The 23,328-nt window shown below is 40.9% G+C and overlaps 4 protein-coding genes across 10 annotated transcripts in view; 2 read left to right on the top strand and 2 right to left on the bottom strand.

Moving 5' to 3' along the window:
* Window positions 1-335: 335 nt before the first annotated feature.
* On the bottom strand, window positions 336-11,472 carry mob1a (MOB kinase activator 1A). The gene is made up of 6 exons (XM_075467917.1): window positions 11,289-11,472; window positions 9,813-9,979; window positions 7,744-7,837; window positions 6,498-6,631; window positions 4,535-4,698; window positions 336-2,268 (listed from the first exon to the last, which is right to left on the bottom strand). The coding sequence occupies exons 1-6, from the start codon at window positions 11,300-11,302 to the stop codon at window positions 2,191-2,193; spliced, it is 651 nt and encodes a 216-aa protein (XP_075324032.1). The 5' UTR covers window positions 11,303-11,472; the 3' UTR covers window positions 336-2,190.
* Window positions 11,473-12,549: 1,077 nt separating this feature from the next.
* On the top strand, window positions 12,550-16,332 carry mthfd2 (methylenetetrahydrofolate dehydrogenase (NADP+ dependent) 2, methenyltetrahydrofolate cyclohydrolase). The gene is made up of 8 exons (XM_075469042.1): window positions 12,550-12,726; window positions 14,128-14,312; window positions 14,455-14,577; window positions 14,752-14,904; window positions 15,008-15,115; window positions 15,218-15,310; window positions 15,430-15,555; window positions 15,646-16,332. Exons 1-8 carry the CDS (start codon window positions 12,647-12,649, stop codon window positions 15,792-15,794), a joined length of 1,017 nt encoding a protein of 338 aa, XP_075325157.1. The 5' UTR covers window positions 12,550-12,646; the 3' UTR covers window positions 15,795-16,332.
* Window positions 16,333-17,279: 947 nt separating this feature from the next.
* On the top strand, window positions 17,280-19,513 carry arl6ip4 (ADP-ribosylation factor-like 6 interacting protein 4). Its single transcript, XM_075469041.1, has 5 exons — window positions 17,280-17,531; window positions 17,601-17,942; window positions 18,737-18,854; window positions 18,946-19,015; window positions 19,091-19,513. The coding sequence occupies exons 1-5, from the start codon at window positions 17,366-17,368 to the stop codon at window positions 19,145-19,147; spliced, it is 753 nt and encodes a 250-aa protein (XP_075325156.1). The 5' UTR covers window positions 17,280-17,365; the 3' UTR covers window positions 19,148-19,513.
* A 1,110-nt stretch (window positions 19,514-20,623) lies between these two features.
* The window catches only part of LOC142382254 (membrane-associated phosphatidylinositol transfer protein 2-like), a 39,189-nt gene continuing 36,484 nt past the window's right edge, over window positions 20,624-23,328 (bottom strand). For all 7 annotated transcript variants that reach the window (XM_075467910.1, XM_075467916.1, XM_075467909.1 and 4 more), the window contains one exon: window positions 20,624-23,232. In XM_075467910.1, the coding sequence (XP_075324025.1) occupies window positions 22,849-23,232 (384 nt within the window). In that variant the 3' untranslated portion in view covers window positions 20,624-22,848. The remainder of the gene's footprint in view (window positions 23,233-23,328) is intronic.

Genomic DNA, 23,328 nt, shown 5'->3' with positions numbered 1-23,328 from the left:
AAAGTACTCCAATATTTTCGGACTCGATTTTGATTGGTTGACTGAAAACTGTGCACCGCCTGAAAATGTCCCGACTGATACTACTACTTTCTGAACACACGTTCCTTCGTTTATTTTTCGTCTGATTATTTTACTTTCTGGTTTATATTGTTGAACAATATTCCATCACACAAAAGCACTTTGAGGTCAACACATGTTGTCAATAAATTAACAACACAAATACAACTGAAACGTATTATTGTTCATTTAAACGAAAATGAGCATTACAAGAATAACTCGCTCTAATACGACATGCAAGACATGAAATCCAAGACAGAATAACAACCAATAACGTATTGTCCTTTCAAACTTTATTGAATTTTTGATCTATCAATACTGTCATATCAGACATTTTCGTTTTTATTGTAAGGCACAGTCTTGTTCAGACAAAAACACTGATCTTATTTACAGTAAATGTTTTAACGTGGTAAACACATTCTCCAAACTCCTCTCAGTCTAAATGACAATCCAATGTGATTGGACCAAATCCTAAAAACATGGAAACTTTCAAATGATTTCAAACCCCTTTTTTTTTTGTATGATTGAAAAAGTAAATTTGAAATTTTACAAAATATGAAATGTAACGAAAAGTTTAAAAAAAAACATTGTGAAAACAAGAAATACATAAAAACAGTGACTGAATATAGATCAACAAGTATTGAGTGGACATGATTATCAACATCAAAGAATGCTGGTTTGACATTTCTGCAAAGCATCTTGTAGGCCTAAAAGAAGATCAGTGGCAGTTAAGATGAATTCAACTTTTGATCATACAGTTGGAAAGCTTTCAGTTATTTTTCTGCCTTAACATGAGAACAGCCTCTCTTACAAAGTGGTAAATTACAAAATGAATACTCTGCTGCCTCAAATCTCCCTGGTTAGTTCCTTGTGATGCGTTGAACTCATTTAACTGATCATAATTGGTTACACGATTGTCTGATATAAGATTAGGTCCAACACGAGACAAGAAAAAAAACAACAAAAAAACAACTATTCCCTTGATCAACCTTTGAAAGACAAAATATTCAGGAGGAATATTAGCTGCATCGGTTCTAACCGACTGTGGTGCTTTACGACTGATAAAGATTTCAATAACAGCCGTGAAAAAGTAATTACTAAACTTTCCAATGGGGGGGGGGGGGGGGAATCATGCTCAGCACCAGAGAAATTAACTGAAATGACAGTTAAAGTAAAAATTCACATTACACTTCTCATTCCATTGACACGATGAAGGTAAAATACAGATCCCCTTCATTGGTTAATTAAAGAGGTTTTAAAAGCTCTTGATGAGAACTAAATACTTCAAAGGTGGTGTAACTATAAACTCACATTTCGCCATTTTCAGAAATTGTGAAAAACACAATATTGCGTGACCGAAATAGCTGTCTGCCGTCAACCTTGGTGGTCTTCTATGTAGCATGCCTTGATTATCTATATATGCATCTTTTTTTACATTTAACGCACACTTAAGTGGACTAAAAGAGGGTAGCGATAGGAACCATGTTAGTATACATGACAGTGAGCTTTATATGCTGCATTTATTTTGGTGCCCGCCTTCATTTGTTGTTTTGTTAAAAGGTTCAAAGGCCCACGCAAGACCTATTTCATGTCACAACCTTTCTTGCCATCTCTCTGGTTTCTTTCCCCTGTATACAAAGAGACAACTTAATAAAAAAAATAAAAAATAAAAGATCTCTCTAAGATCTCAATATTTATAATTCTAATCATTCAAAATAAAAGGGAAAGAATTAATAACTTTTGAGTGTTCAGACAAACCAAACACCGTACAGCAACTTCTGAAAGAAGACAAACTGTTTTTCAGCTGCAAAAGTTCTTGGTCCAATATAAAAATTCACTGGGCTGCTTTTATATAGTCAATAAGCACAGTTCTGTGAAAAAAATATTCTTTCTTTACAACACCATCTTATCTAAAGAGGCTAAAATGGGGAAAAGGGCTCGAAGACAGCAAACAATAGAAAAGGAATAAAGGGAGAAGTACAATACAAACATTCAGGAAATGCAAACAAGAAGGCACAGATTTTAAGAGTTGAGGCTAGAAGTCATAGAGGTAGAGGAAGTCAAGGAAGGAAAAAGAAGAGAAACACTGCTATTAAAAAAAAACAAAAAAACAGAACATGTGTGATGAAATGTCTATCTGTCCTTGGATCCAAGCTTCTCGATCAAGTCCTGCAGGGGAGCAAGTTCTCGTCTGTCGATAAGGTTGAACTCCTGCGAGAAGGAAAAACAAACAAAAAAAACAAACATTTTTAGCATCTCTAACACAATTTGGGATGTGGTTTTGGTCCTGTGTAAAACGGGACAGAAACTAGAGGCTCAGTGCAATGTTTTTCCCTGAGGGGAGTTTGGGACTTTGGCTAAAGCATTCGAGACGCAACCTGCTGCAGTTCCCGAATGTTAATACTTCCAACTGTTGTAGCCAAAACAATGAACTACAAGTAAACAACTGGTTTGCAATACTTGGGAGGAGACAAGAGAAATCCAGTTGAGTGTCATTTTCTAATAAAAAACTGATTTTACATTGTTGACACGTCTATATTCAATTACCATTCAATACCATGAAGGTTTAAGAGATTCTAAAAAATTTTGTTACTGATATAGCCACTAATTTGACAGATTATATATCCCCTCATTCACATAATGTATTTATATGGAAACTATAAACTTCCAAACCCGTTCATGTCAGGAGTAATGAAAAATCCTAATTAGAGATCAAATTGTCTTGTTAAGCATATAAAGGGCTCCTGAGGTGTTTTAAGGGACACGTTGTGGTCAAAACATTGTTTTCTGCAGCTAATGTAGCCGAGTTGCAATGAACTCTGTGATATCAAACCCACTTCGTACAACAGCGATACCGTCCCATCTTTGTCTCTGCTTTAAAGGAGAACTCCGGGGCATTTGAAGCGCAATCTCATTGCTAGAGGTTGTCAAATACTGATAGTAGGACACAGACTGGTGCAAATCGGCGCTCCCTGTGCGGCGATTGCGCTGTTTGCGCAGCCTGTCATGCTAGCCAAATACGTGGTGGCCAAGGGGCAAATTCTAAACCTTCCACGTAAAACAACAACTTGCACACTGCAGAAACATCACACCACTTTATAAACCATCCGACAATAAAGTCACAAGCCTTACCATCAAAACCATATGCATGGTTCTCACATTACTGGCATGGGGACGTTACAAAACAACTTTATAAACAGCATGTCACTTACCGGTTGTTGGTATGCGCCCGCATGTGAAAGCCCAAAAGAGTCGATGGACGATACTCCCATATACAAAACAATTATCTTCTCTAGAAAAACTGCGTTCAAGTATTTAACAACAATACCATTTACTGCTAGGTTAGCATTACTTCATGTTGTTTCATGCCCAGTAATATTGTGGTAATGTTTTAAATAGTTTATCATGGCTGTTCTAGAGAAGATAATTGCTTGTGACTTTATTGTCGGATGGTTTATAAAGTGGTGTGACGTTTCTGCAGTGTGCAAGTTGTTGTTTTACGTGGAAGATTTAGAATTTGCCCCTTGGCCACCACGTATTTGGCTAGCATGACAGGCTGCGCAAACAGAGCAATCTCCACACAGGGAGCGCTGATTTGCACCAGTCTGTGTCCTACTGTCAGTATTTGACAACCTCTAGCAATGGAAATGCGCTTCAAATGCCCTGGAGTTTTCCTTTAAGTCCTGAGTGTCAGTGTTTATTGGTGGGCAATATAACCACCAACCTGTTTCACCTGATTAATTTAAATTATCATCAAATTGTTACCATTAAAAGGCCTGAAAGTCACTCACAATGTGATTTGGTGATGAACATTAAAGGGGTACATAACTTCATGGGGTCGTTTCAGTACAGGACCGGAAACTACATAAATTGAATTTCCCTCTGTCATAATTAAACTGTGTAAATTTGTTTTTTAAATAAATATCTTAACACTCTCCACAGGAAACGCAGCCGTTCTCACAGTGAGAGAATAAATCCCACATCCCTCTTGTGTCAGATTCCTTTTCAGATGTCCTTTTGCAGAGTTAATTAGTCTTTAAGTGATGGCTCCTCGACTGATGCACAGGCTACTGCTCTGAAAAAAAGAAAACGCATGCCAGTCGATACGTACACGACAGAACTACTGCAGACAGCAGTCTCTGCGCCTGCATAGCAACTGTCAAGCATGGTGAAATGAACAGGCCTTCCACTTCAGTACGGGAACTATTTAAAGATATTGTACAAACAAAAAATGTATTTTAATCATCAATGAGCTAAACCAGGACTAACATTTAAAGGTGCGTTCAAAGTCTGAGCTTGCTGCGCTTGTTGATGCTTCTACTCGAACTTGAGCAAGACAGGCGACATTTTAGAAACATTCCCATTTCCGCAGGAAACTACTTCTCCAGAAACTTTGACTCAGGACTCCTTTTCAAACATTCCACCACTGCCCAAACATTTGCATACACAACATCTCGCTACGGCGCGAAAATCTCACCTGGACAAAGAAAATGAAGTGCTTGAAGGAGGTGTTGAGGTGAGCCTCCTCTTGCAGCTGCATCACGGAGTCAAAATGTTGGTGGTAGATGTGAGCATAAACTCTGAACAGACGCTTCAGGATGGTTTTGGCCACGGACATGAAATTCTTGGGAAAGGGAACTCCTGTGGGGCAGAAGGTGATGGAAAATGCTGATGTCAAGAGAAGAGCACGAGCAGTTTCAAATATCCACTACGCCTTTCAGCCTACGTCAGAATGAGACTTCAGTTTCGGAGCACTTTTAGCTCATTTACCGTTTTAAAGTTCAAGTGCAAGTATTAATAGCTATTGAAAAATGTCACTCACAAACACATGCACAAGGTAGCAAATTAAACCGAATAGAGGTGTAGTTTAGACACACATCCCAACACCCACTGGGGTTCTGATACACAACTCCTAGAACATTTAAAGTGACAGCTTTCAGTTTTTATGCGACTGTGCCACGTTCACCAACAGGAGAGGGCCAGTGTGGAAGCTGTAAAAACCTTCATATTTAGTCCTCCTACTTCAAAATGAACACTTCTAGTGAGAATCAAACAAGCCAAGACCATTTTCAAGAGGCATTTTTTTGGCTTCAATCTGTTCTTCTGCATTTTGAGTCACTTCAGCTGGACTGAAGTGACTGATTTGGACCGTCAATAACATTACACCTTTACTTTAAAGCTGCATTCTTCATAAACTCGCTGAACTCCTTGAGTGCACAACTTAAAGGGGAACTCCGGGGCATTTGAAGCGTGTTTCCATTGCTAGAGGTTGTCAAATACTGATAGTAGGACACAGAGAGGTGCAAATCTGCGCTCCCTGTGTGGAGATCGCGCTGTTCCGCACCCTGTCATGCGAGGCTAATACGTGGTGGCTAAGGGGCAAGAGCTAACCCTTCCACGTAAAACAACAACTTGCACACTGCAGAAACGTCACACCACTTTATAAACCATCCAACAATAAAGTCACAAGCCTTACCATCAAAACCATATGCATGGTTCTCACATTACTGGCATGGGGACGTTACAAAACAACTTTATAAACAGCATGTAACTCACCGGTTGGTTGTACGCTCGCGCATGTGAAAGCCCAAAAGAGTCGATGGACGATAATCCCATATACAAAACAATTATCTTCTCAAGAAAAACTGTGTTCAAGTATTTAAAACATTAAAACAATATTACTGGGCATGTATTGTTGTAATGTTTTAAATACTTGAACGCAGTTTTTCTAGAGAATATAATTGTTTTGTATATGGGATTATCGTCCATCGACTCTTTTGGGCTTTCACATGGGCGAGTGTACAACTAACCGGTGAGTTACATGCTGTTTATAAAGTTGTTTTGTAACGTCCCCATGCCAGTAATGTGAGAACCATGCATATGGTTTTGATGGTAAGGCTTGTGACTTTATTGTCGGATGGTTTATAAAGTGGTGTGACGTTTCTGCAGTGTGCAAGTTGTTGTTTTACGTGGAAGGTTTAGCTCTTGCCCCTTAGCCACCACGTATTAGCCTCGCATGACACGTTGTGCGAACAGCGCGATCTCCACACAGGGAGCGCAGATTTGCACCTCTCTGTGTCCTACTATCAGTATTTGACAACCTCTAGCAATGGAAATGCGCTTCAAATGCCCCGGAGTTCCCCTTTAAGAAACAGAGGCTTTTGTCTGGTCTTTTATGTCTTTCAGAAGCCAAGATAATCATCTCTCTAACTCTCAATTCATTCTCACGGGTTAAAGTGAGAAGGAGAAGAAGACTTTGAGATTCAAGCAAGAGGACATACTTAAATGCAAGTAGTCGTTCGGGTCTGCAAGAGAATAACATACTGAAGTCTGCTTGGTGTTGGGTTTTTCTCTCTGCCTTTGTATAATACACTTTTACAAAAGGTAAAACTGGAACCAAAGTCATCCTTTAGAAAAAATCCTGACTAAGGGAAGCTCACCGATCTTGGAAGGGAAAAGCGTCTCATCATCCAGCTGATCCTGCACCCACGTCATCAAGTAGTCGATGTACTTGGGTGCAGAGCACTTGATAGGCTTTTTAATATTGGTGCCATCGGCCCAGTGATACTCATACCTGCAAAGAAAGAACAAACAGATGCAACATGAACTCATCGTGCCTTTCTGTCAGGATACGAAAGCATGTGGTAGCAGATAAGCCACAAAAAAAAGAACAGCAGGGGAAATGCAAACCTTATATTTTTCGACAGAGGCTATGTAAACAGGAAGTGAACCCCCCATCTCTTCCGACCGATTAGAGACTGAGCACAGACGGTCTTGGCAAGAGAGGCTGGAGGAAGTGCCAGAACTAGATTCAAACAGCACAGCTTCTACAGGGACCACATGCAGCTCAATTCCTGTTTTCTCATGTGACGCTCAGAGGAAACGTTTCAATTTGATTAAATGTCACTGCCTCGCCCATTTTAAGAGAGTACATAGTGGGTCTTATAAGATATAAATTAATGCCTCAGGACAGACTTTGAGTGTGTGTGTGTGTGTGTGATATATAAAAAGAAACCAAATGTAGCTCACAAGACTTCTATTCATTTGTTAGAACACGTGCTGGTTTAGTCTGAATTTATAGAGATATATTTTTTCCTGCTTAGGAGCATCATGACTACCTTTCATAAAATTCAAAATGGAGTCAGTTGCATCTATATCATCGCTGGGTCTGCGGGATGTTTGTTCATTTATGATAACTGACAACTACTGAACAATTCCAATCAAATTGTCTTTTCACTCCTCCTAATCAATGAGCAGGATAAGCCTGTTAACATTGGACGTGGTGGTTATTTCAGTGGCTCTGAACACCAGAAGCTGCTAAAAGTACACTTCCCCCTCTGAACTCTCTATTACATCAGCTATCATTTCACATTCCATGAGCGATTAAACTTGCTGAGGCTGACATTACACATGGCCTACATTTGTTCATCTGTGTACCCAAATACCAGTTTGGGCACAATGCAGTCTGTCAATAGTCTCTGCAATCCAGTTAATGCTCTGATATGTTACCGTTTGACAAGTGATTTCATTTCGCGTGACTTCATTTAAGGTGTCCATCATCAGGAATAAGTAAATAAAGCAGCTCAACGGTAAGAATTTCACGTGTCACTCTTTTAACTTTCCAACTTTGCCTGATGTGGACACACCTAAAAGCAGCGAGCATAAAAAACAAAAGGTTTGCTTCACCTGGGGCCTGCAGACATCACAGAGCAGCTGGTCTCCGTGCAGAACTCAGTGATGGTGCCGTACAGCATGTTGATCTGGTTGAAGAAATCCACCGCTGAAGGAAGGAGTGCAATGTCAGTTTTATTACGGGATTACAAATATGACATAATACATTTTAAACAGGGCTGCACGATGTGTAGTTTCAGTATTGACGTTACAATGAGTGCATGGACAACAGTCACATCATCAGACGTGTCCATTCTGAGTAATTGGGCTCCAATCGGGATTTTTGTCCTCGATTCCTGGGAGCGAGATCGACCCATACCGATCACATGGTGTATTTGAAGCCTTTGTGATTTAATAGCGTAACATCAGAAAATTCACAATTTCCATTTCTTTCTATGAGAAGTTTTAACAGATGAGAAGGTATCTGGCAGCTGTTTATTGGAGGGTATGCAAATCATAACAGAGCAGCCTCTTCGAGGTTATTGAGCACACAAAACAGCTTAAAAAGCTTTTCTCATAGTATGAAATATGACAATCAGGTGAGCGCAAATTTTTCTGTTTATGTAATTTGATTGTGTGTGAGTGAGAGATCTGGCGAGATATGACGCCTAAAAAGCTCAAAATAAATAAGTTCTGAGTGATCGAATTACCCTCTAACAAACTTTGATCTGCTCTCCATTTAGAAACAATAACGACCCTCTGATCGGCCTTTTAAGTGACCGCGGTCACCCTATTTAGGAAGAAAACCGTCCGACAACAATCTGTGCCCTATTGATCCCCTCATTTTAAGTAAGGCAAATTTATACATACTTGTCACGCAACAACTTCTGTTGCCACCTGATACAAATGGAAAATCTGAATTATCCTGATTTTCCACGACTAATCTAAAAACAGAAGTGATGAGTGAGTAATATGGAGGCACTGCATTCAAAGCAAAAAGACAGAAGATTGAAAAATAAATAAATAAAATCAAAAATTAAAATACTGCAAAGTCGGTCTCTTCAAATTAAAATTTAAAAAATTATCCAACATCCACTGCATATATAATAAAGTCATCTTGGCCCTTTTAACATAGTTTTGCTTACATAACCAAACATTTCAGATTTTTTATGCACGGGCAGCGCATTAAACCAAGACGTCGCCATCGAGCCATTTGTCTGAGAACTAGCTTGCGGACCGTTCTGCCGTTCAGTGGACCTAAGGGTCATTTAGCAATCTTCTACTGCAGCCATTAGAGGTCCATGAGTGCACGTTCTTCTTGTGTATGAATTTTCTGAAAATCCTATCCTGCGCCTCAGAGGTTAGCGGGTTGTGTACCTACACAGAGAACCGTGGTTACGGGAGCAAATATACCCAGTAGACACTCAGTGTTTTGATTTAGTGCAGAGCTGTGGTGAATTGAGGATCCCAGCCAACGCCTGCCTCCCTTTTCCACCTGGTAGCTTAACAAGCTTTCTTTGGAGACTGGTGGGATTAACCAGGATGATGCACCACAGTGACATAATCATAACAGCTGGATTGGCGCTCTCCCTGTCCGGCTACTCGGGCCGTCATCTCAGCCGCATCATCAGCTGGATATGGCAGCCATGTGAGTGCACGTTGCACAGATGAAAAATGCTGATAGCATTTGTTCACAGCTGCAAGGTGACCGAATTATGTAATAGCCGCATTTGAGATTTCACATCTAAACAGTTTGATTTTATTAAAACAAACTCATCTCTGTTTTCCCCACAGGTGGTGTTCATTTAAAAGCTGTTCTGTTCATCAGCGTCTCAGAGCAGAGAACGCTGCTCCCTACGGAACAATTCTGAAATCTAATTTTGTAAACACGTTGATGTTTTAGTCATTTACGCCAGGTTGGATATTTGACAACATCATTTTTCCAGGATGTGACAATCTTTGAATCTGTTGATAATTTGTTCAAGTTAAGTTAAGATAAGTTGATCAATTCCGTAGCTACCATCACTGCTCATTTTTGTACGTTATTGGTTGCTATATGGACATTGGCAGTTGATGAGAACTTTAAAAGGCTATTTATAGACCAGGTGTGTGTTGTTGTCTTTTTTTTGTATTCATTCACTCACTGTTGACTGCAATCCATTCATTGAGATCTTCCCCCTCTGGCAGCATGACGGCCTGTCTCAGATTCCCACTGCCCAGTGTTGCTTCGGCATGCTTTAGCAGCTCATATTGGTGGGAGCCCTCTGGGATGTTTTTCTTAGGCTTGAAGGTCTTAGATGAGCGACTGCCACTGCAGACATTCAACACAGATAAAAATCAACTTTATGTAAACGAGGAAAGATTGTGCCAGTTCCACCTGGATGCTGCTTGATGTTTGATTTCCCACTGAATCAAATTCTTTATAAATCAACATTCAGTAACTGTGTAACACAGTGCGGACCGTGAAATGGCTGGAAACCTTGCCTTGTTGTTTAACAAACAGATTAAAATCACTGGATGTGAACCGTAAATAATGTTACTGGCTCATACCTCAGCTACAACTGTGTTTCTCTTGTGTGAATACAACACCCAAAATCTACTGAAACAGGGATCCCTGCTCTGTAACTCAGTTAGCTGTTTTAGTTTTATTTATGGGATGTTTATCATCGTTCAAAATACAGATGCATGCTTTAGGGACTGAAAAGCCCTGTGAGGCACATTCACATATTTACACAGGTATGAAACATAGTAGCACTGGACAAAAACAGACGGATTTGCAGTTTTCAGAAATGACCGTTTGTTTTGCACAACGGGGCGACCACCTGTCTCTGATATTAGTCAGTATAAATACAAACTACTTGACTTGACAGTGACATATTAAAGGAGAGCAGTATGAGCTGATCTGTGTGTCCTGGGCCTTGGTAAACTAAGATCTTTAACGTCTCGTTTGTGCAGTCAGCAGCTGTTGGCAACATCGATGAATACCTGTGAGCACTGGTGGCGTGTAATCCCTGTCAGATTAGTTTTACCCACGTTCAACCCAAAAAGATATGTTGCAGCTTGTGCTCGGAGCAACGGAGCTCTAACGCTCTGTCATAACCTAGATACAGTGGTTAGACTATTGGCGCAACTAACAGGAAATGTGACTGTATGACGACGTGACTGTAAACAACGGGAAGATTAATTAACTTGCTTGATGTCTAAAAACCTCCAAAAAGACACATAATATCTGACCTACGTTTAAGGTTAAAATGTCAAGTCTTACACGAATAAAATAAACAGTGATAATAGGTGCTATCTTGGCGAAACAATGGTGGGTTAGCGTTATTCATCGGCGAAAAGGCTTACTCGAACTATTTTCTATAAAGTTATGGTCTGCGAAGGCTGTAAAACTTTAAACACAGGTTGCAGACAACATTACATCGACGGCTGACATGCGAAAAGGCGGTATAAGCTAACGTGAAACATACTGGGTTTGCGAAGCGCCAGGCTGACTATTTTTCTGTTAGTGTCTCATTTTAATGCTGGTAACTTCCCTTGGGGGAACTTCGCAGAAGTGCTGCTAACGTTAACCGCAAGCTCCGACTGTAACTCAGGAAGATCATTTTTACTTTACTTACAACAGGAAGCTCATCTTGGCAAATAAATCGACGTAGAGCCTCAATTACAACTCCTGACCTTGGTTAAGTCAACAGGATTTTGTTGCAGAATTGGACACCACGAACCACTTATCAACGGTGCCTGCTAACAGTTGAGGCTAACATGGACTGAACTGCACCCACTGCTGCTCTTCCTCTGCCGACCATCTGTAGCAGGCCAACGGGCAGACTGTCGCCCCCTTCAGGCTACATGTAGGCACTACAACTCCACAGTGTGACTAACTACCAGCATCCAATTTATCATGTAACATAAACATTTTTATTTCCAGCATTATAGAAATAAAATTCTCTTCAATGGCACAGAGAAACCCTAAATTAAATAGTTAGCTGCAGTTGTAGAAAGCATGTCTGAATAAACAAACAAAAAAAGGGCTAAAGTAAAGAAATCGCCTACGCATTTGTTATAGTAAATGCAATATACTCATAGAATGCATTAATTAAACGATGTCTGGCCTTACCGATTTCAGTCTGCATTTATCTGCAAACCTGGGTATATTGCCAAATTTTTCAACTCGCATCTCAATTTTCTACGTACATTTGAAAGGTAAATACATAATCATCCAGTATTTGTTATGAAGTAAATGGGTTTTTAAAAACTGTGTAGTTTACAGAGTTAAAAGAGCATTAAACCTCATGACAAAACAAAAAGCTTTTTAAAGAAACTCCACCCTGTTTATCTGCTGCTTCGGAAGAAAACAGACACACAAAAAATACATCTATTGAAGTTGTACCAATACACTTCAGCCAAAGTATCCTTTTCACTCCATTTTCTTTTTTTATACAGGCATCACCTACATAGATCCGTGCCCAGAAAATGACAGCAACTAACATTCAGATAGATATTTAGTTGCATTAAAAGTAAATTAGTCGGTTGAACACACATTTGGGCCCACTCTGGTCTACTTTTGAAACTTACGGGCCAGATGTGGTGCAAATGTCACAGGCCGGCTTTGACATGGGTTATAAAGAGTGTTATGAAGGCAAAAAGTGACCCAAAGAAACTATGGATGTGAACCATGCTGAGGCCGAACACTGTAACATACGTATAGTGCTTTCAAACTAAAATTAATAATGTAATTATGTAATGTCATTCAGTATAAAGAAAAAGCTAGTGGGTGCTATAGCAACAGAGCATTTATGTGGAAAGCTAATGTGTGTAACGTCAAGAGCTGGTGACGTAGTCATGACGTTGAAGGGGCAGGCTTTAAAACGTCTCTGGGCCCTTTCCTCCCTCCCAGACGGTGCTCTGTCAGGCCGGGTGGTGGCGTCTTTCGTAACAAACTGGTGGTGGTGCCTCCTTTCTTCTCAATCAGTCAGAAATGGCAGCGATCAGGGCTCTCAGGAAACTATGTCAACACTCCCAGCATCAAGTCTGTAAACTGCACATGTCAGCCTCGAGGTGAGTCGATCTTAAATTGGCCGCAATCTAACTGAATTTAGTTAGAAATTTCCGACATGTGAGGTAAATTGTCGCCCTAATGAAAGCACGGCTGGGTCTTTTTCAGCGCACGCATTTGGTGATGTATTTGATGTATTTGGTGCTCACGTAGGTCGTTGTTTCTTAGTGGTTTGTAGGTTTTTATTGTACTAAATGTTCATGGTTGGTCGTATTGTAGTGCGCCCCTAGCGGTATGCCGGTAACATTGCATCTGGATGCCTGGCTGATGAAATCGACGAGATCGCTTGCACCGTTTGGAATGACTAGTTTGAGCAGGAGACCAAGGCGCTGTTTTTCACGCAAAGAAAGTGCATGCATTATTGCATTATTAGCAGGTCCTGGATGACATGTCAAAAAATCTCGTTGTCACGCTGCCGACAACCTGCAGGTCATCATGTAAAATATAACATTCTCATCCTGTGTAGATATTTAGTGGAAACTTGCTGAGTGCAGCAAGACCCATGTGTATGTAATGATCTAATGTTGCACACACACGTCTGAATCAAACCTCATGGATCCTGCACATGATTTGCATGAGTTACAAAGGCACAAGATGGATAATTTTAAAGCAATGGTGTGTAAGGCACATGCTCACGTTGCTTAATTAGATCTGGACGAATCTCATTACTTAAGGCAACATCAAGGCAGTCGTACACATGACTGAACTGAGCTGGCATCAGAGCAAGTGTAGAAAAAAAAAAGAAGTAAAATCTTGAATTTAAAAAAGGCATCTGTGACGTGGAAAAAAACTTTTAGTCATGAATCTGACCGATGAATGTTTTCACTCAGGTGGGTGTATTTAAACTTGTGTTTCTTGCCTGCTTTCTAGACTCATTTTCTCTGGGACACTGGCCCCATGCTCACACCCCATTGGGACCAAACGCCTCATGCTTTTCCATGAGGTTTAATTGGTTTTGGCAGAATAACAGCGACGGTTACATCACTGACGATGGCTCATTACTCTTCTGTTATTAAACATTGCTTCATGGTTGTTATATAATGTAGAGCCTCTTCAAACTGGGACAAAGCAGTGGCGCAGCGTTGCGTACACTCATGAGTAGTGTGTTGAGACCTGTATGGCTCAGTAAGATTGAGACATGTTGCAGCTAACTTTAGAGGTTGCAGCTGGTACCGCTGCAATTGGCATGGTTGGGAAGTCATAACAGGTTTCTGTTGGCATGAAAAATAAATCATGTACAGCAGAGATTTAGGTTAAGAGTACTGCAAAGATTGTTTACAGTTCAATTTTAATCAAATTGATTGAAAAGTTTTCACTGTTTTAATGACTTTTGTGGACAATGTACCTGTCCAATTAACATTAGAGTCACAGCTTGTTAATCTCTCATTGTCGTATTGACTCAGGCAGGAGGCGGTGGTCATCTCAGGGAGGAAACTGGCACGTCAGATTCGGGAGGAGGCCCGAGCCGATGTGGACAAATGGATTTCAGACGGCAACAGGAGGCCCCATCTGAGTGTGATTCTTGTCGGAGACAACCCAGCCAGTCACTCCTACGTTCTCAATAAGACCCGGGCCGCATCGGAAGTCGGTAAGTGGACGTATATGCAATCGCTGATCCATGCCCGTAAACTTTAAAACCTGGTGAATTATGAGCTAAATGTCAAGAGTCAATAAATGGCTGGTTTTTGCTTGTGTTTTAAATAGTTTTTTCTCACTCTGCACTCCCACAGGAATCTCAAGTGAAACCATTCTCAAACACTCTGACATCAGCGAGGAGGAGTTGCTCGACTTGATCTTCAAACTGAACACAGACCATCGTGTGGACGGCCTGCTGGTCCAGCTGCCTCTGCCAGGTACATTAAACACAGGAAATGTGAGAAGAGTTGAAGGCATGTAGAGAATGTTGGTTTTGAAGGGATTTTTTATTTTTCTTCTTTTTTTTTTTTTACCTTTACAATATCGTGCGTATTGACAAAAATCTGAAGATCTAGTTGTCCTGGTTGTAACATCTCTTTATTTTCTGACAGAGCACATTGATGAGCGCACAGTCTGCAATGCTGTTGCCCCTGCCAAGGATGTGGACGGCTTCCACGTCGTTAATGTTGGCCGCATGTGCCTGGATCAGTCGACCATGCTTCCTGCCACTCCCTGGGGAGTCTGGGAAATTATTAAACGCACAGGTAGCGTGCTTACTGTACTTCATCTGACCGTTGAAATGCTGCTGAGCAAACGCTTGACCAACATGTGCCAACCTCTGAACTTTTGTCATTTCTTTTCCTCCAGGAATTTCTACTTTTGGGAAGAATGTTGTGGTTGCTGGACGCTCCAAGAATGTGGGCATGCCCATCGCCATGTTGCTGCATACAGATGGCCGTCACGAGAGGCCTGGAGGTCGGTTATGTGTATAGGGTGCTTTCGTTGCACAATGTGATATATTTGAGACCAAAAAAAAAATAATAATAATGATGTGACGTCTCCTCTGTTCTGCTGCAGGCGATGCCACAGTCACCATTTGTCATCGTCACACTCCAAGGGATCAACTTTCTCAGCACACTAAAATTGCTGACATCATTGTGGCTGCAGCAGGTTTGTGTCACTATTAGTTTCCCTTCATCTGACCTAGACTGAAACATGTAATCTTTTTAAATTTTTCTTGAATTATTGAATTATATCTGTATAACTGTACTGCGTGTTGTTGGATGCAGGGATTCCCAACCTCATCACAGCAGACATGATCAAAGAGGGAGCCGCTGTGATTGACGTCGGCATAAACAGAGTGCAGGACCCTGTCACTGGAAAAAGCAGACTGGTTGGAGATGTGGATTTTGAAGGTACCCTAAGGCTGGAACGTGGGTTTCTACAGGGACATATTCCACTTGCTGCTTAAGTTTCTCTAAAATACTTTCTCTGTCCACATTCAGGCGTGAGACAGAAAGCAGGATTGATCACCCCTGTCCCGGGAGGTGTTGGACCCATGACTGTGGCGATGCTCATGAAGAACACCATCAAAGCTGCCAAGAGCGTCCTGCAGTTTCCACCAGAGAGGATCTGCATTGCTGCCGTGTCCTAATGGGCCTGAGAACACCTCAGCAACAGTGACGCATTCCACCCGTCCGCACGCCACCACCCATTCATTTTTAAAGTGGAGCAACCTGACGAGCTCCCGTTGCACACGGACTGGAAGGATGATAGCTCTGAGGCTCTCTTTTTACTGACATCTTTCTGAGCATCACGTCCAGCCATTTTTCAGTCTGTTACATTTGCTCATGCAGCTGACTGTTTTGCGTAACAATATTTATCATTTGCGATTTACTTCTGTGAGACTTTAAGATTTTTTTTAAGGAAGCTTGGGAGATTGTTTCTATTTATTGCTACAGAGATGCAATATTTTAAACACGATGGGAGTCTTATGGCGATTATATAATTCTGAAAAGCATGTGTTGTTTTGCTTTTTTTGTTTTTTTTCAAGTTGGTTTAGCTTAATTAGCTGAGAAAAACAAGGGCTAACATGATCAGAAACATGGATGTTTATCAATATACAAGCTTTAAAAAAAAATCACAATGGCCTTTATAAAAACCTTTGAATAAAAAGTACATTTATCTTCTCACATTGATGCCTTTTCTGTACACAAAATATATCCAGTCAACAGACTATCTCACACACCTGTAACTGTTTTGGAGAGAAGTTGTTTTTAAAAAAAATATATATATTATTTTCATTGGTTAAACCTACTGGCCTTTTTATTTATTTTTTCCTTTTTAGGATATCGGTTTGATCGATAGATGAACAGACCTCTTTGATGGTCAGGCGTTCATATAGAGAACTGGTTTGTTTTGGTTATTGAGGTTTACTGTGCTGGCTTGAGCAGTTTCATCAGTGCCCTGACAGGACTCCGTCTGATGCTGTTCTCAATATCATGCAAGCTCATTTGAAAGAGATACCAAGTGGCTTTGAATGTCAGAACCAAGCTGAAGCCGAAGTTTCACAGTGGGTACATGCTACAACACAAACGCATGCATACCTCCACACCATCCTGGACTGGTCCAGATCCAAATACCAAAAGTGGTTCCATATTAATGGGATCCCATCCCAATGTAAGAAATGTGAACCTCAATACCCCATTAATCCGGTGATTTAAAATGTTTTTGTAAAGTAAGTAACTCAAAGTAAAGCTGGGAGCACTTGAACCCTCATCACAGTTTTTCACATGGAAATAGTCACAAAATAAAGATGATTCATTTTCATTCGTACTCGGAGTGCTTTTGGTTTGTTTTAGGGAGCCTGCAGGTCTCTATATAACAAAATGTCCTAATTTTAGGGGACGCTCAGGATAATGAGCACTTTCAGTTTTGTTACTTCAGGCACTCTTCTTCGATGACACACGTGATTTGACAGCACACTGCCAGTGTTATAAGTTCAGTAATTATATCATTCATTATAATATATTTTTTTAATAACTTTATTGTAGTCGCTGTGATCAAGTACGTGTTAGAACAGCCTTCACGTGTCAGGTTTACTTAAAGCGGAACCAGGAACTTTAGTCGCAGCATGACGCTGACGGAAGGAAATCGAAGACGAGCATATTTCCGTAAAGCAAGAGGGCACCAGCCTTGGATCTGTAAACAAGCTTTTGTGCAGTAATGGATCGCAGCAGACCACCCGAAAGAGCGGACAGGGAGAAAAAACACGACAAGAAGAAACGGAGACGATCCTCCTCTTCCTCTTCTTCTTCCTCCTCGTCGACCTCCTCCTCCTCGAGCAGGAGCCGGAGCAGATCGTCCAAGAAAACATCTCAGAAGAAGCCAGGTTGGGACCGTTTATTGTTGTCTTTCAGACTTATCATCAGAGTGTTTTGAACGCCTGTGTCTCCCTCAGATGGAAAGGAGCAAAGAAAGAAGCGCAGAACACGCTCCTCCTCTTCATCATCCACCTCTTCGTCTTCGTCGTCCTCGTCCTCGAGCAATGAGAGAACAAAGAGGAAGAAAAGCAAAGCCAAGAAAAAGAAGCTGAAGAAGCAAAAATCGAAACTGAAAAAGCAGAGGAAGAAAGAGAAGAAGAAGCTGAAGAAGAAGCTGAAGAAGGAAAGGGAAAAGGAGAAGGAGAGGAAGAAGAAGGAGGAGAAGGAGAAGGAGGTGGTGCTGCAGAGTCCAGTAGAGAAACCTCCATCCTACCTGGAGGTGTGGCAGCATGATGACGAGGCGGTGGAGCTCGGGCCAGGTGAGACGTCACTTTACACCATCAAGTTGAACCCTAACATCAGAAGAGATCAACATTACAATTCTGACTCAAAATCCCCTTTTCATCTCCAGATGATGAACATCACTCACAATAGCAGTAAAACTCCAAAATGGTTTATTTTTTTTTTATGATAAGTTAGGCTAGTTCTGTGCTCCATTAATTTATTTTGTAAAAAAAGAATGACTCTTTCCACTCTGAACAAACCGCAAGTTCCAGATTCATTGAAATTATGTTTTCATCTCTGTCGTCTTACCATCTAAAAAGTTTTGTGGTAATCAACAAGTGCAGACCTGGTCCTCGTCTTTCCCACACACTCTTAAACAAAGTAACGTCCACGTATTCAGCTGAAATGGGACCATTGAAAGTTGAGCCCACTCAGCTCCGGTAAAGATTAAAAAGTTCAGCAAGGTTTTGAGTGTGTGCATTTGGACCTGTTACAATTGATCATTCACAAACTTGACATGACAACAGACGCCTGGACTATTATTTCTTCTGGCCCAATGGACTCGGACCAGGATGGAAACAAAATGGTTTTAGCAACTTGGGATCTGGAAAATTTCCTGAAATGTCTGAACTCAGTTTAAAAGTAGCAGATCATAGATACCTACCAAACTACTGAGAATGTAATATTGCCATAATGCAGTAATTTGCATCCGTTTACCACAATGGCCTCAAACACAGTGTTAAAAAACAGTCATCTTCTGTTTTCTTTGCAACCACTCTCCCCGAGGAACTGCTATTCCTGATGCGTCATCTTCTGATTTCCTCTGCAGTGATGACAGATGAGCAGAAGGCCCGGCTCTCCACTAAGAGACCTCTCACCAAAGAGGAGTACGAGGCCCGGCAGAGCGTGATCCGCAGGGTGGTGGACCCTGAAACAGGACGAACCAGGTGTGACACGAGACCTGCTGCTGTTCGCTGACAACAAGCAGCGAGTTGTGTGGTTTGAGATGTGTATTATTTCTTTCTTTCTTTCATCTAGGTTGGTGAGAGGAGAGGGAGAGATCATCGAGGAGATAGTCAGCCGAGAGAAACACAAAGACATCAATAAGGTGAGCTTACAACTACCACTTTGATTAACATACTGACGCCACAAGGTTGACAGTGAATATCCATTTATCCCACAGCAAGCTACCAAGGGAGATGGGGACGGCTTCCAGAGAAAACTGGGAATCAACAGGTAGAAGATTTCTGCACTAAGCTGAGGAGTTTGCCCAAACTGCTGAAACCTTCAGAATATTGAAGAAAATGCGTTTGAAATCTGCAATTTGTATCAAAGTGATGAGAATGTGTTGAGAGCAGCAACTCAATGCGACAACGTCCCAAATAGTTTTTGGGGATCTTTTACGTTTACCCTGATTTATGCACATTTATTTTATACGTTTTTACATAATTTCAGTGTGTACATTTTAATAGGAGTTCTCGCTAAACTAACTCCAGATTCAGGAAAATTCTGACAAGGTAGAAGTCGTGACTATAAACACTGGGTGCGGTTTCTTTCCATTTGATATCAGCCAAGACGGGCTGTATAGTTTGTACTTCATTAAAACATTTTTGAGAAAAAATTTCAATGCTCCACGTCTGTGTGTTCACTACAACCTAGACAAAAACAAAGTTTTACACTCCACGTAGCAATTTTGTGAAGTGATAGCAGAAAAATAGAGTTTTGGTAAAACTACATCTTTTTGAAGAATGTAACGTTGCCATTTTGAGTGTGGGGAGAAAAAAAAGACCAACATTTCTCGGTTCTTTATATTTTCTTTATACACTGTACATAAAATCACAAGGGAATGGATAAAATTAAATGATCCAAACCCTACAGAATACACACCCTGTACAAGTAGTATTTATTTTTATTTTTTTCCAAGCACGATTTACCAATTTAATGTTTTATATTTGTACATCCTAACTGTTCGATGAAACAGTCGGGGCATTGCATCAACCTGGGGACCAGAACTCGAAAAAGTCAGGGATGAAGTTATATCGGTTAAATATGTCGGGTTACTCCTTCAGACGGTAGAACAAACCAAAGCTTTTTAAGAAAATATGGCCTCATCACTTATCCACAATGTCTGAGTGAACGCTTTGTCCTTCTCCATGAAGTCTTGGCCTTGCCACATAGCTGTCAACGTAAGGCAGAAAAGGGACATGTAAGGCCTCTGTTTGTATGTTCGTCTACAGAAGAATCGATCAAAGCGATTGTCTGACCAGAGCTATCCAAACTTCACAGATCACCGCAGTGCTTCGTCTTTACATTCTCTGGATTCAGATCAGGGAATATGGCGTATTAGTTTAAGGAGTGCATTTTTCCAGCATTGCCTGTCCATTTTTTTCTACTCACTACCAGTACACACAGTCTTTCGTAACAGTTATGACATCATGCAGACTCTTTACAGGGTTGTGTCACTGAGGAAGGGACAGCAGTTTAAAACAGGATTTACAGAGTCCATCGGAGTAACAACAAACGGTCCTGATTTAGGGTCAGCAAGTACCCGTGAACCGGGACGTGCGATGATGTAGTCTGCCCTCACTGAGATGTGTGGCGGACAAAATATTGGAAACACATTTCAACACAAAATAATCAAATGCAGCCTCCAAAATGAGTGTTAAACGTGAAAGAACACGTCGCCAAGGAGTTCATATAAAACTGAAACGTCATCTTCACAAATCCAGGTTTTATTGCAGGGATGTTGTATAAAGCTGCATTGTTTTCAGGAAAATGTACCTTGAAAGTCCAGTTTTGGAGTGTTGAAGTGAGTTTGTGTAGATGCTCCTATGCCAGAGTGGAAAATATTACAACAAAAAGTCAAGTTTATCCACAGAAAGAAACCAACTGTAACATTCCACATCATTATCAGGTCAGTGCCACATTGTGAGAAAACTCCACTTCGTAAAATGTGGAGCTGTGAGGTTGAACGGCGCTCGTTGAATGAGATACCCTCTGTAATTTGATGTCTGTAGAATATGAGCCAGATCGACTGATTGTCAGTGCACTATGATGGTTCATAAATGGCCTGTTTGATCTGGTGGTGCGGCTGAGAAATATTGCACGTTTCCCCTTACATTTGAGCCCATATTGGTCCACTAAAGTTAGCTCTGTGCATGCCTATTGGAGAGACAAATAACCATCATTTGTAAAAATCACCAAATGTTTGTCAATTTTCAAAATACTAACAACATAAAGCAAGTTTCAGCTCTGTATTCCTAATTTCGATGACGTATCATACAGAATTTGCACGTTTTGTTCCTCTAACGGCTGAGCAGAACAGAGAGAGAAAGAGATCTTTAACCTAAGGAGGGTTATCTAAGAGCACATTCAATGCCTCATTTACAGCTTAGGGACAGCCAGAAAGAAGCCAAATCCCAAATTTGCAAAATATCTAATAACAAACAGACAATATAGGACACAAGATAGCAGTTGTGTTGATACAACTCTGGCTATCTGCAAGATAAAATGATAAAAATACAATACTGTGGCAGGCAAAGACCTCTGCATTTTGGCTGCTACAACTCAAGTTTGAAGAGAAAATACACAACATAACAAAAGTAATCTTAAAACACATTTGTTCACAAAATGAGTACATTTTAAAATAACTATAATCTTAAATAGCAATTATTATCACCATTAGTCAATAAAGTATATCCTGAATGAGTTTGTGTTCACCCCCAGAGTAAAGAAGACACTTGAAACTGGTCTTCAGTGGACCAGATACCAGATCTGCACTGTAATTTAACAATTATGTACAAGCCTTGTTAAGGCATTTAACTACATACTTACACAGTCTATTCCATTTTTACACAGGAGACCTTAATATTTGTCTCTCTGCTCATGTACAGCATATCGTACAATTCTGTTAACTTTGGCACATTAACCGTACAGTAGTAGGAGTTTTCCCTATAGCTGTGTCCTACATCAGGTGATGAAATGCCGTAAAAACCCGAGAACAGTTTCAGCTGTAGCCATAGTTAAAGGGTCAATTCGCAGTTTTGCGTCATGTGATATTTGGATGATTCTTTGTGTTTCAGGCTGACAAAGAAACAAGCAAACAACTGGACTGTTGACTTAATAATATTCAGTCTTTGCTGTTTAAGTTTGGACAGTTGATCAGATCATTTCTGGTTGGCTTACAAATCATTGAAATAATGTTTTTTTTATCGTTGACGAATAAACAGAATTCTCCTAACAAAGATTCATTTTTGGCTTCTCGATTGAATGTTTACACCTAAAAAAAAGACAAAGACACTCAGTCCAGTGTCACCTGATTCTCAGCCTTGCTCTCAGACTCGAACCCAATTTCACATGAAAAGGACAAAGACTTAAAACTAATATACACAAAGTTTGTCTCAGGTACAGTAGTTGTGCTTGCATTGGCCACATTAGACGGTTACAGTGCTCTATCAGTGTGTGCACATGATACAAGCTGCCTGTAACAACTTTCTGTTGTTTGCTGCAGAATACAGCGTACGGGTGCTTTTATGTGTAACTTTCTCCAATCTAAAAGCCTGCTGAAGGATGAAAACTAAGCTTGTATTAAGACTGATAAATATTCACTCGACAGTAGAAACAGCCTGGATCCCTACATTATTAGCTTTATGTGGTTGAGTACATGTTCTTCTTTCAGAAAGAGGCTCCTTGAAATGTCCTGTAGACTGTTTCAAAATGAACACAGTCTGTCCTAAAATCTTTGTGACGAATGTAACTGGCATTAGTTTTTAATATTAGTGGTTTGTAGCACCAAATTCCCATGTGGTATTTACCCATATGGTGCAAACCAGCTCTTTTCAACTCTTTGCATTTTTGTATTTATATCACCGATCGCTTCCTCAGCAACTGCTTCTGTATGTCAGTCCAGGAGGTATTCTCACATAGTCTCTCCACATTGTCTCATTTTGGGTTGAAAACTCCTGGTTCCAGCTTGGTGCTGCTACTGCGGCCCCAGCAGCTCGCTGTGATGCTCATGCTGCGCTGGGTCGCTCCCTGGCTCTGGCTGTGAGTGCGCTCCAGCCGCTCCCGTTCCAGCCGCTCGCTGTCTGATTGGCTCTGTGTGCGCTCAGGTCTGTTGTGGATGCTGCCTGTTGGGGAGGTGGGGGCCGGCTGTGAGGAGATCGTGCGCAGCAGGTGGTTCCGTTTCCTCAGGAAGTCGCTGTTTGCACCCAAACCGAAGCTGCCTTTACGTAGCACCATGCGTGTGCTGCTAGACTTGGCTGGCCGAGAACGGTGGTTGTACTCCAGCTGGGACAAATGAGCTGCATATCCCTCTGTGATGAACTGTGGAGAGGATCAGAGTAAATACAACTGTTAACTGGAGAGAGACATTAGAGTTTTATATCCTGATTAATGCGTTTCATGTTCCTTTATTCATTT

Source organism: Odontesthes bonariensis, chromosome 6, assembly GCF_027942865.1.
Source record: "Odontesthes bonariensis isolate fOdoBon6 chromosome 6, fOdoBon6.hap1, whole genome shotgun sequence".
Classification (NCBI taxonomy): Eukaryota; Metazoa; Chordata; class Actinopteri; order Atheriniformes; family Atherinopsidae; genus Odontesthes; species Odontesthes bonariensis.
Note: the sequence above shows the minus strand (reverse complement) of the source record. Positions and strands in the feature narration are given on the sequence as shown.

What these genes read in the sequence shown, in the direction of transcription:
- arl6ip4 (XM_075469041.1), top strand. Translation starts at nt 17,366, where the DNA reads ATGGATCGCAGCAGACCACCCGAAAGAGCGGACAGGGAGAAAAAACAC. An exon ending in AACATCTCAGAAGAAGCCAG is followed by an intron (nt 17,532 to 17,600) that starts GTTGGGACCGTT and finishes TGTCTCCCTCAG; the next exon opens with ATGGAAAGGAGCAAAGAAAG. An exon ending in GGCGGTGGAGCTCGGGCCAG is followed by an intron (nt 17,943 to 18,736) that starts GTGAGACGTCAC and finishes TTTCCTCTGCAG; the next exon opens with TGATGACAGATGAGCAGAAG.
- mthfd2 (XM_075469042.1), top strand. Translation starts at nt 12,647, where the DNA reads ATGGCAGCGATCAGGGCTCTCAGGAAACTATGTCAACACTCCCAGCAT. An exon ending in GGAAATTATTAAACGCACAG is followed by an intron (nt 14,905 to 15,007) that starts GTAGCGTGCTTA and finishes CTTTTCCTCCAG; the next exon opens with GAATTTCTACTTTTGGGAAG. An exon ending in CATCATTGTGGCTGCAGCAG is followed by an intron (nt 15,311 to 15,429) that starts GTTTGTGTCACT and finishes TGTTGGATGCAG; the next exon opens with GGATTCCCAACCTCATCACA.
- mob1a (XM_075467917.1), bottom strand. An exon ending in TGAATGGATTGCAGTCAACA is followed by an intron (nt 7,838 to 9,812) that starts GTGAGTGAATGA and finishes TCCTTCCTTCAG; the next exon opens with CGGTGGATTTCTTCAACCAG. An exon ending in GCTTTTCCCTTCCAAGATCG is followed by an intron (nt 4,699 to 6,497) that starts GTGAGCTTCCCT and finishes TCTGCCCCACAG; the next exon opens with GAGTTCCCTTTCCCAAGAAT.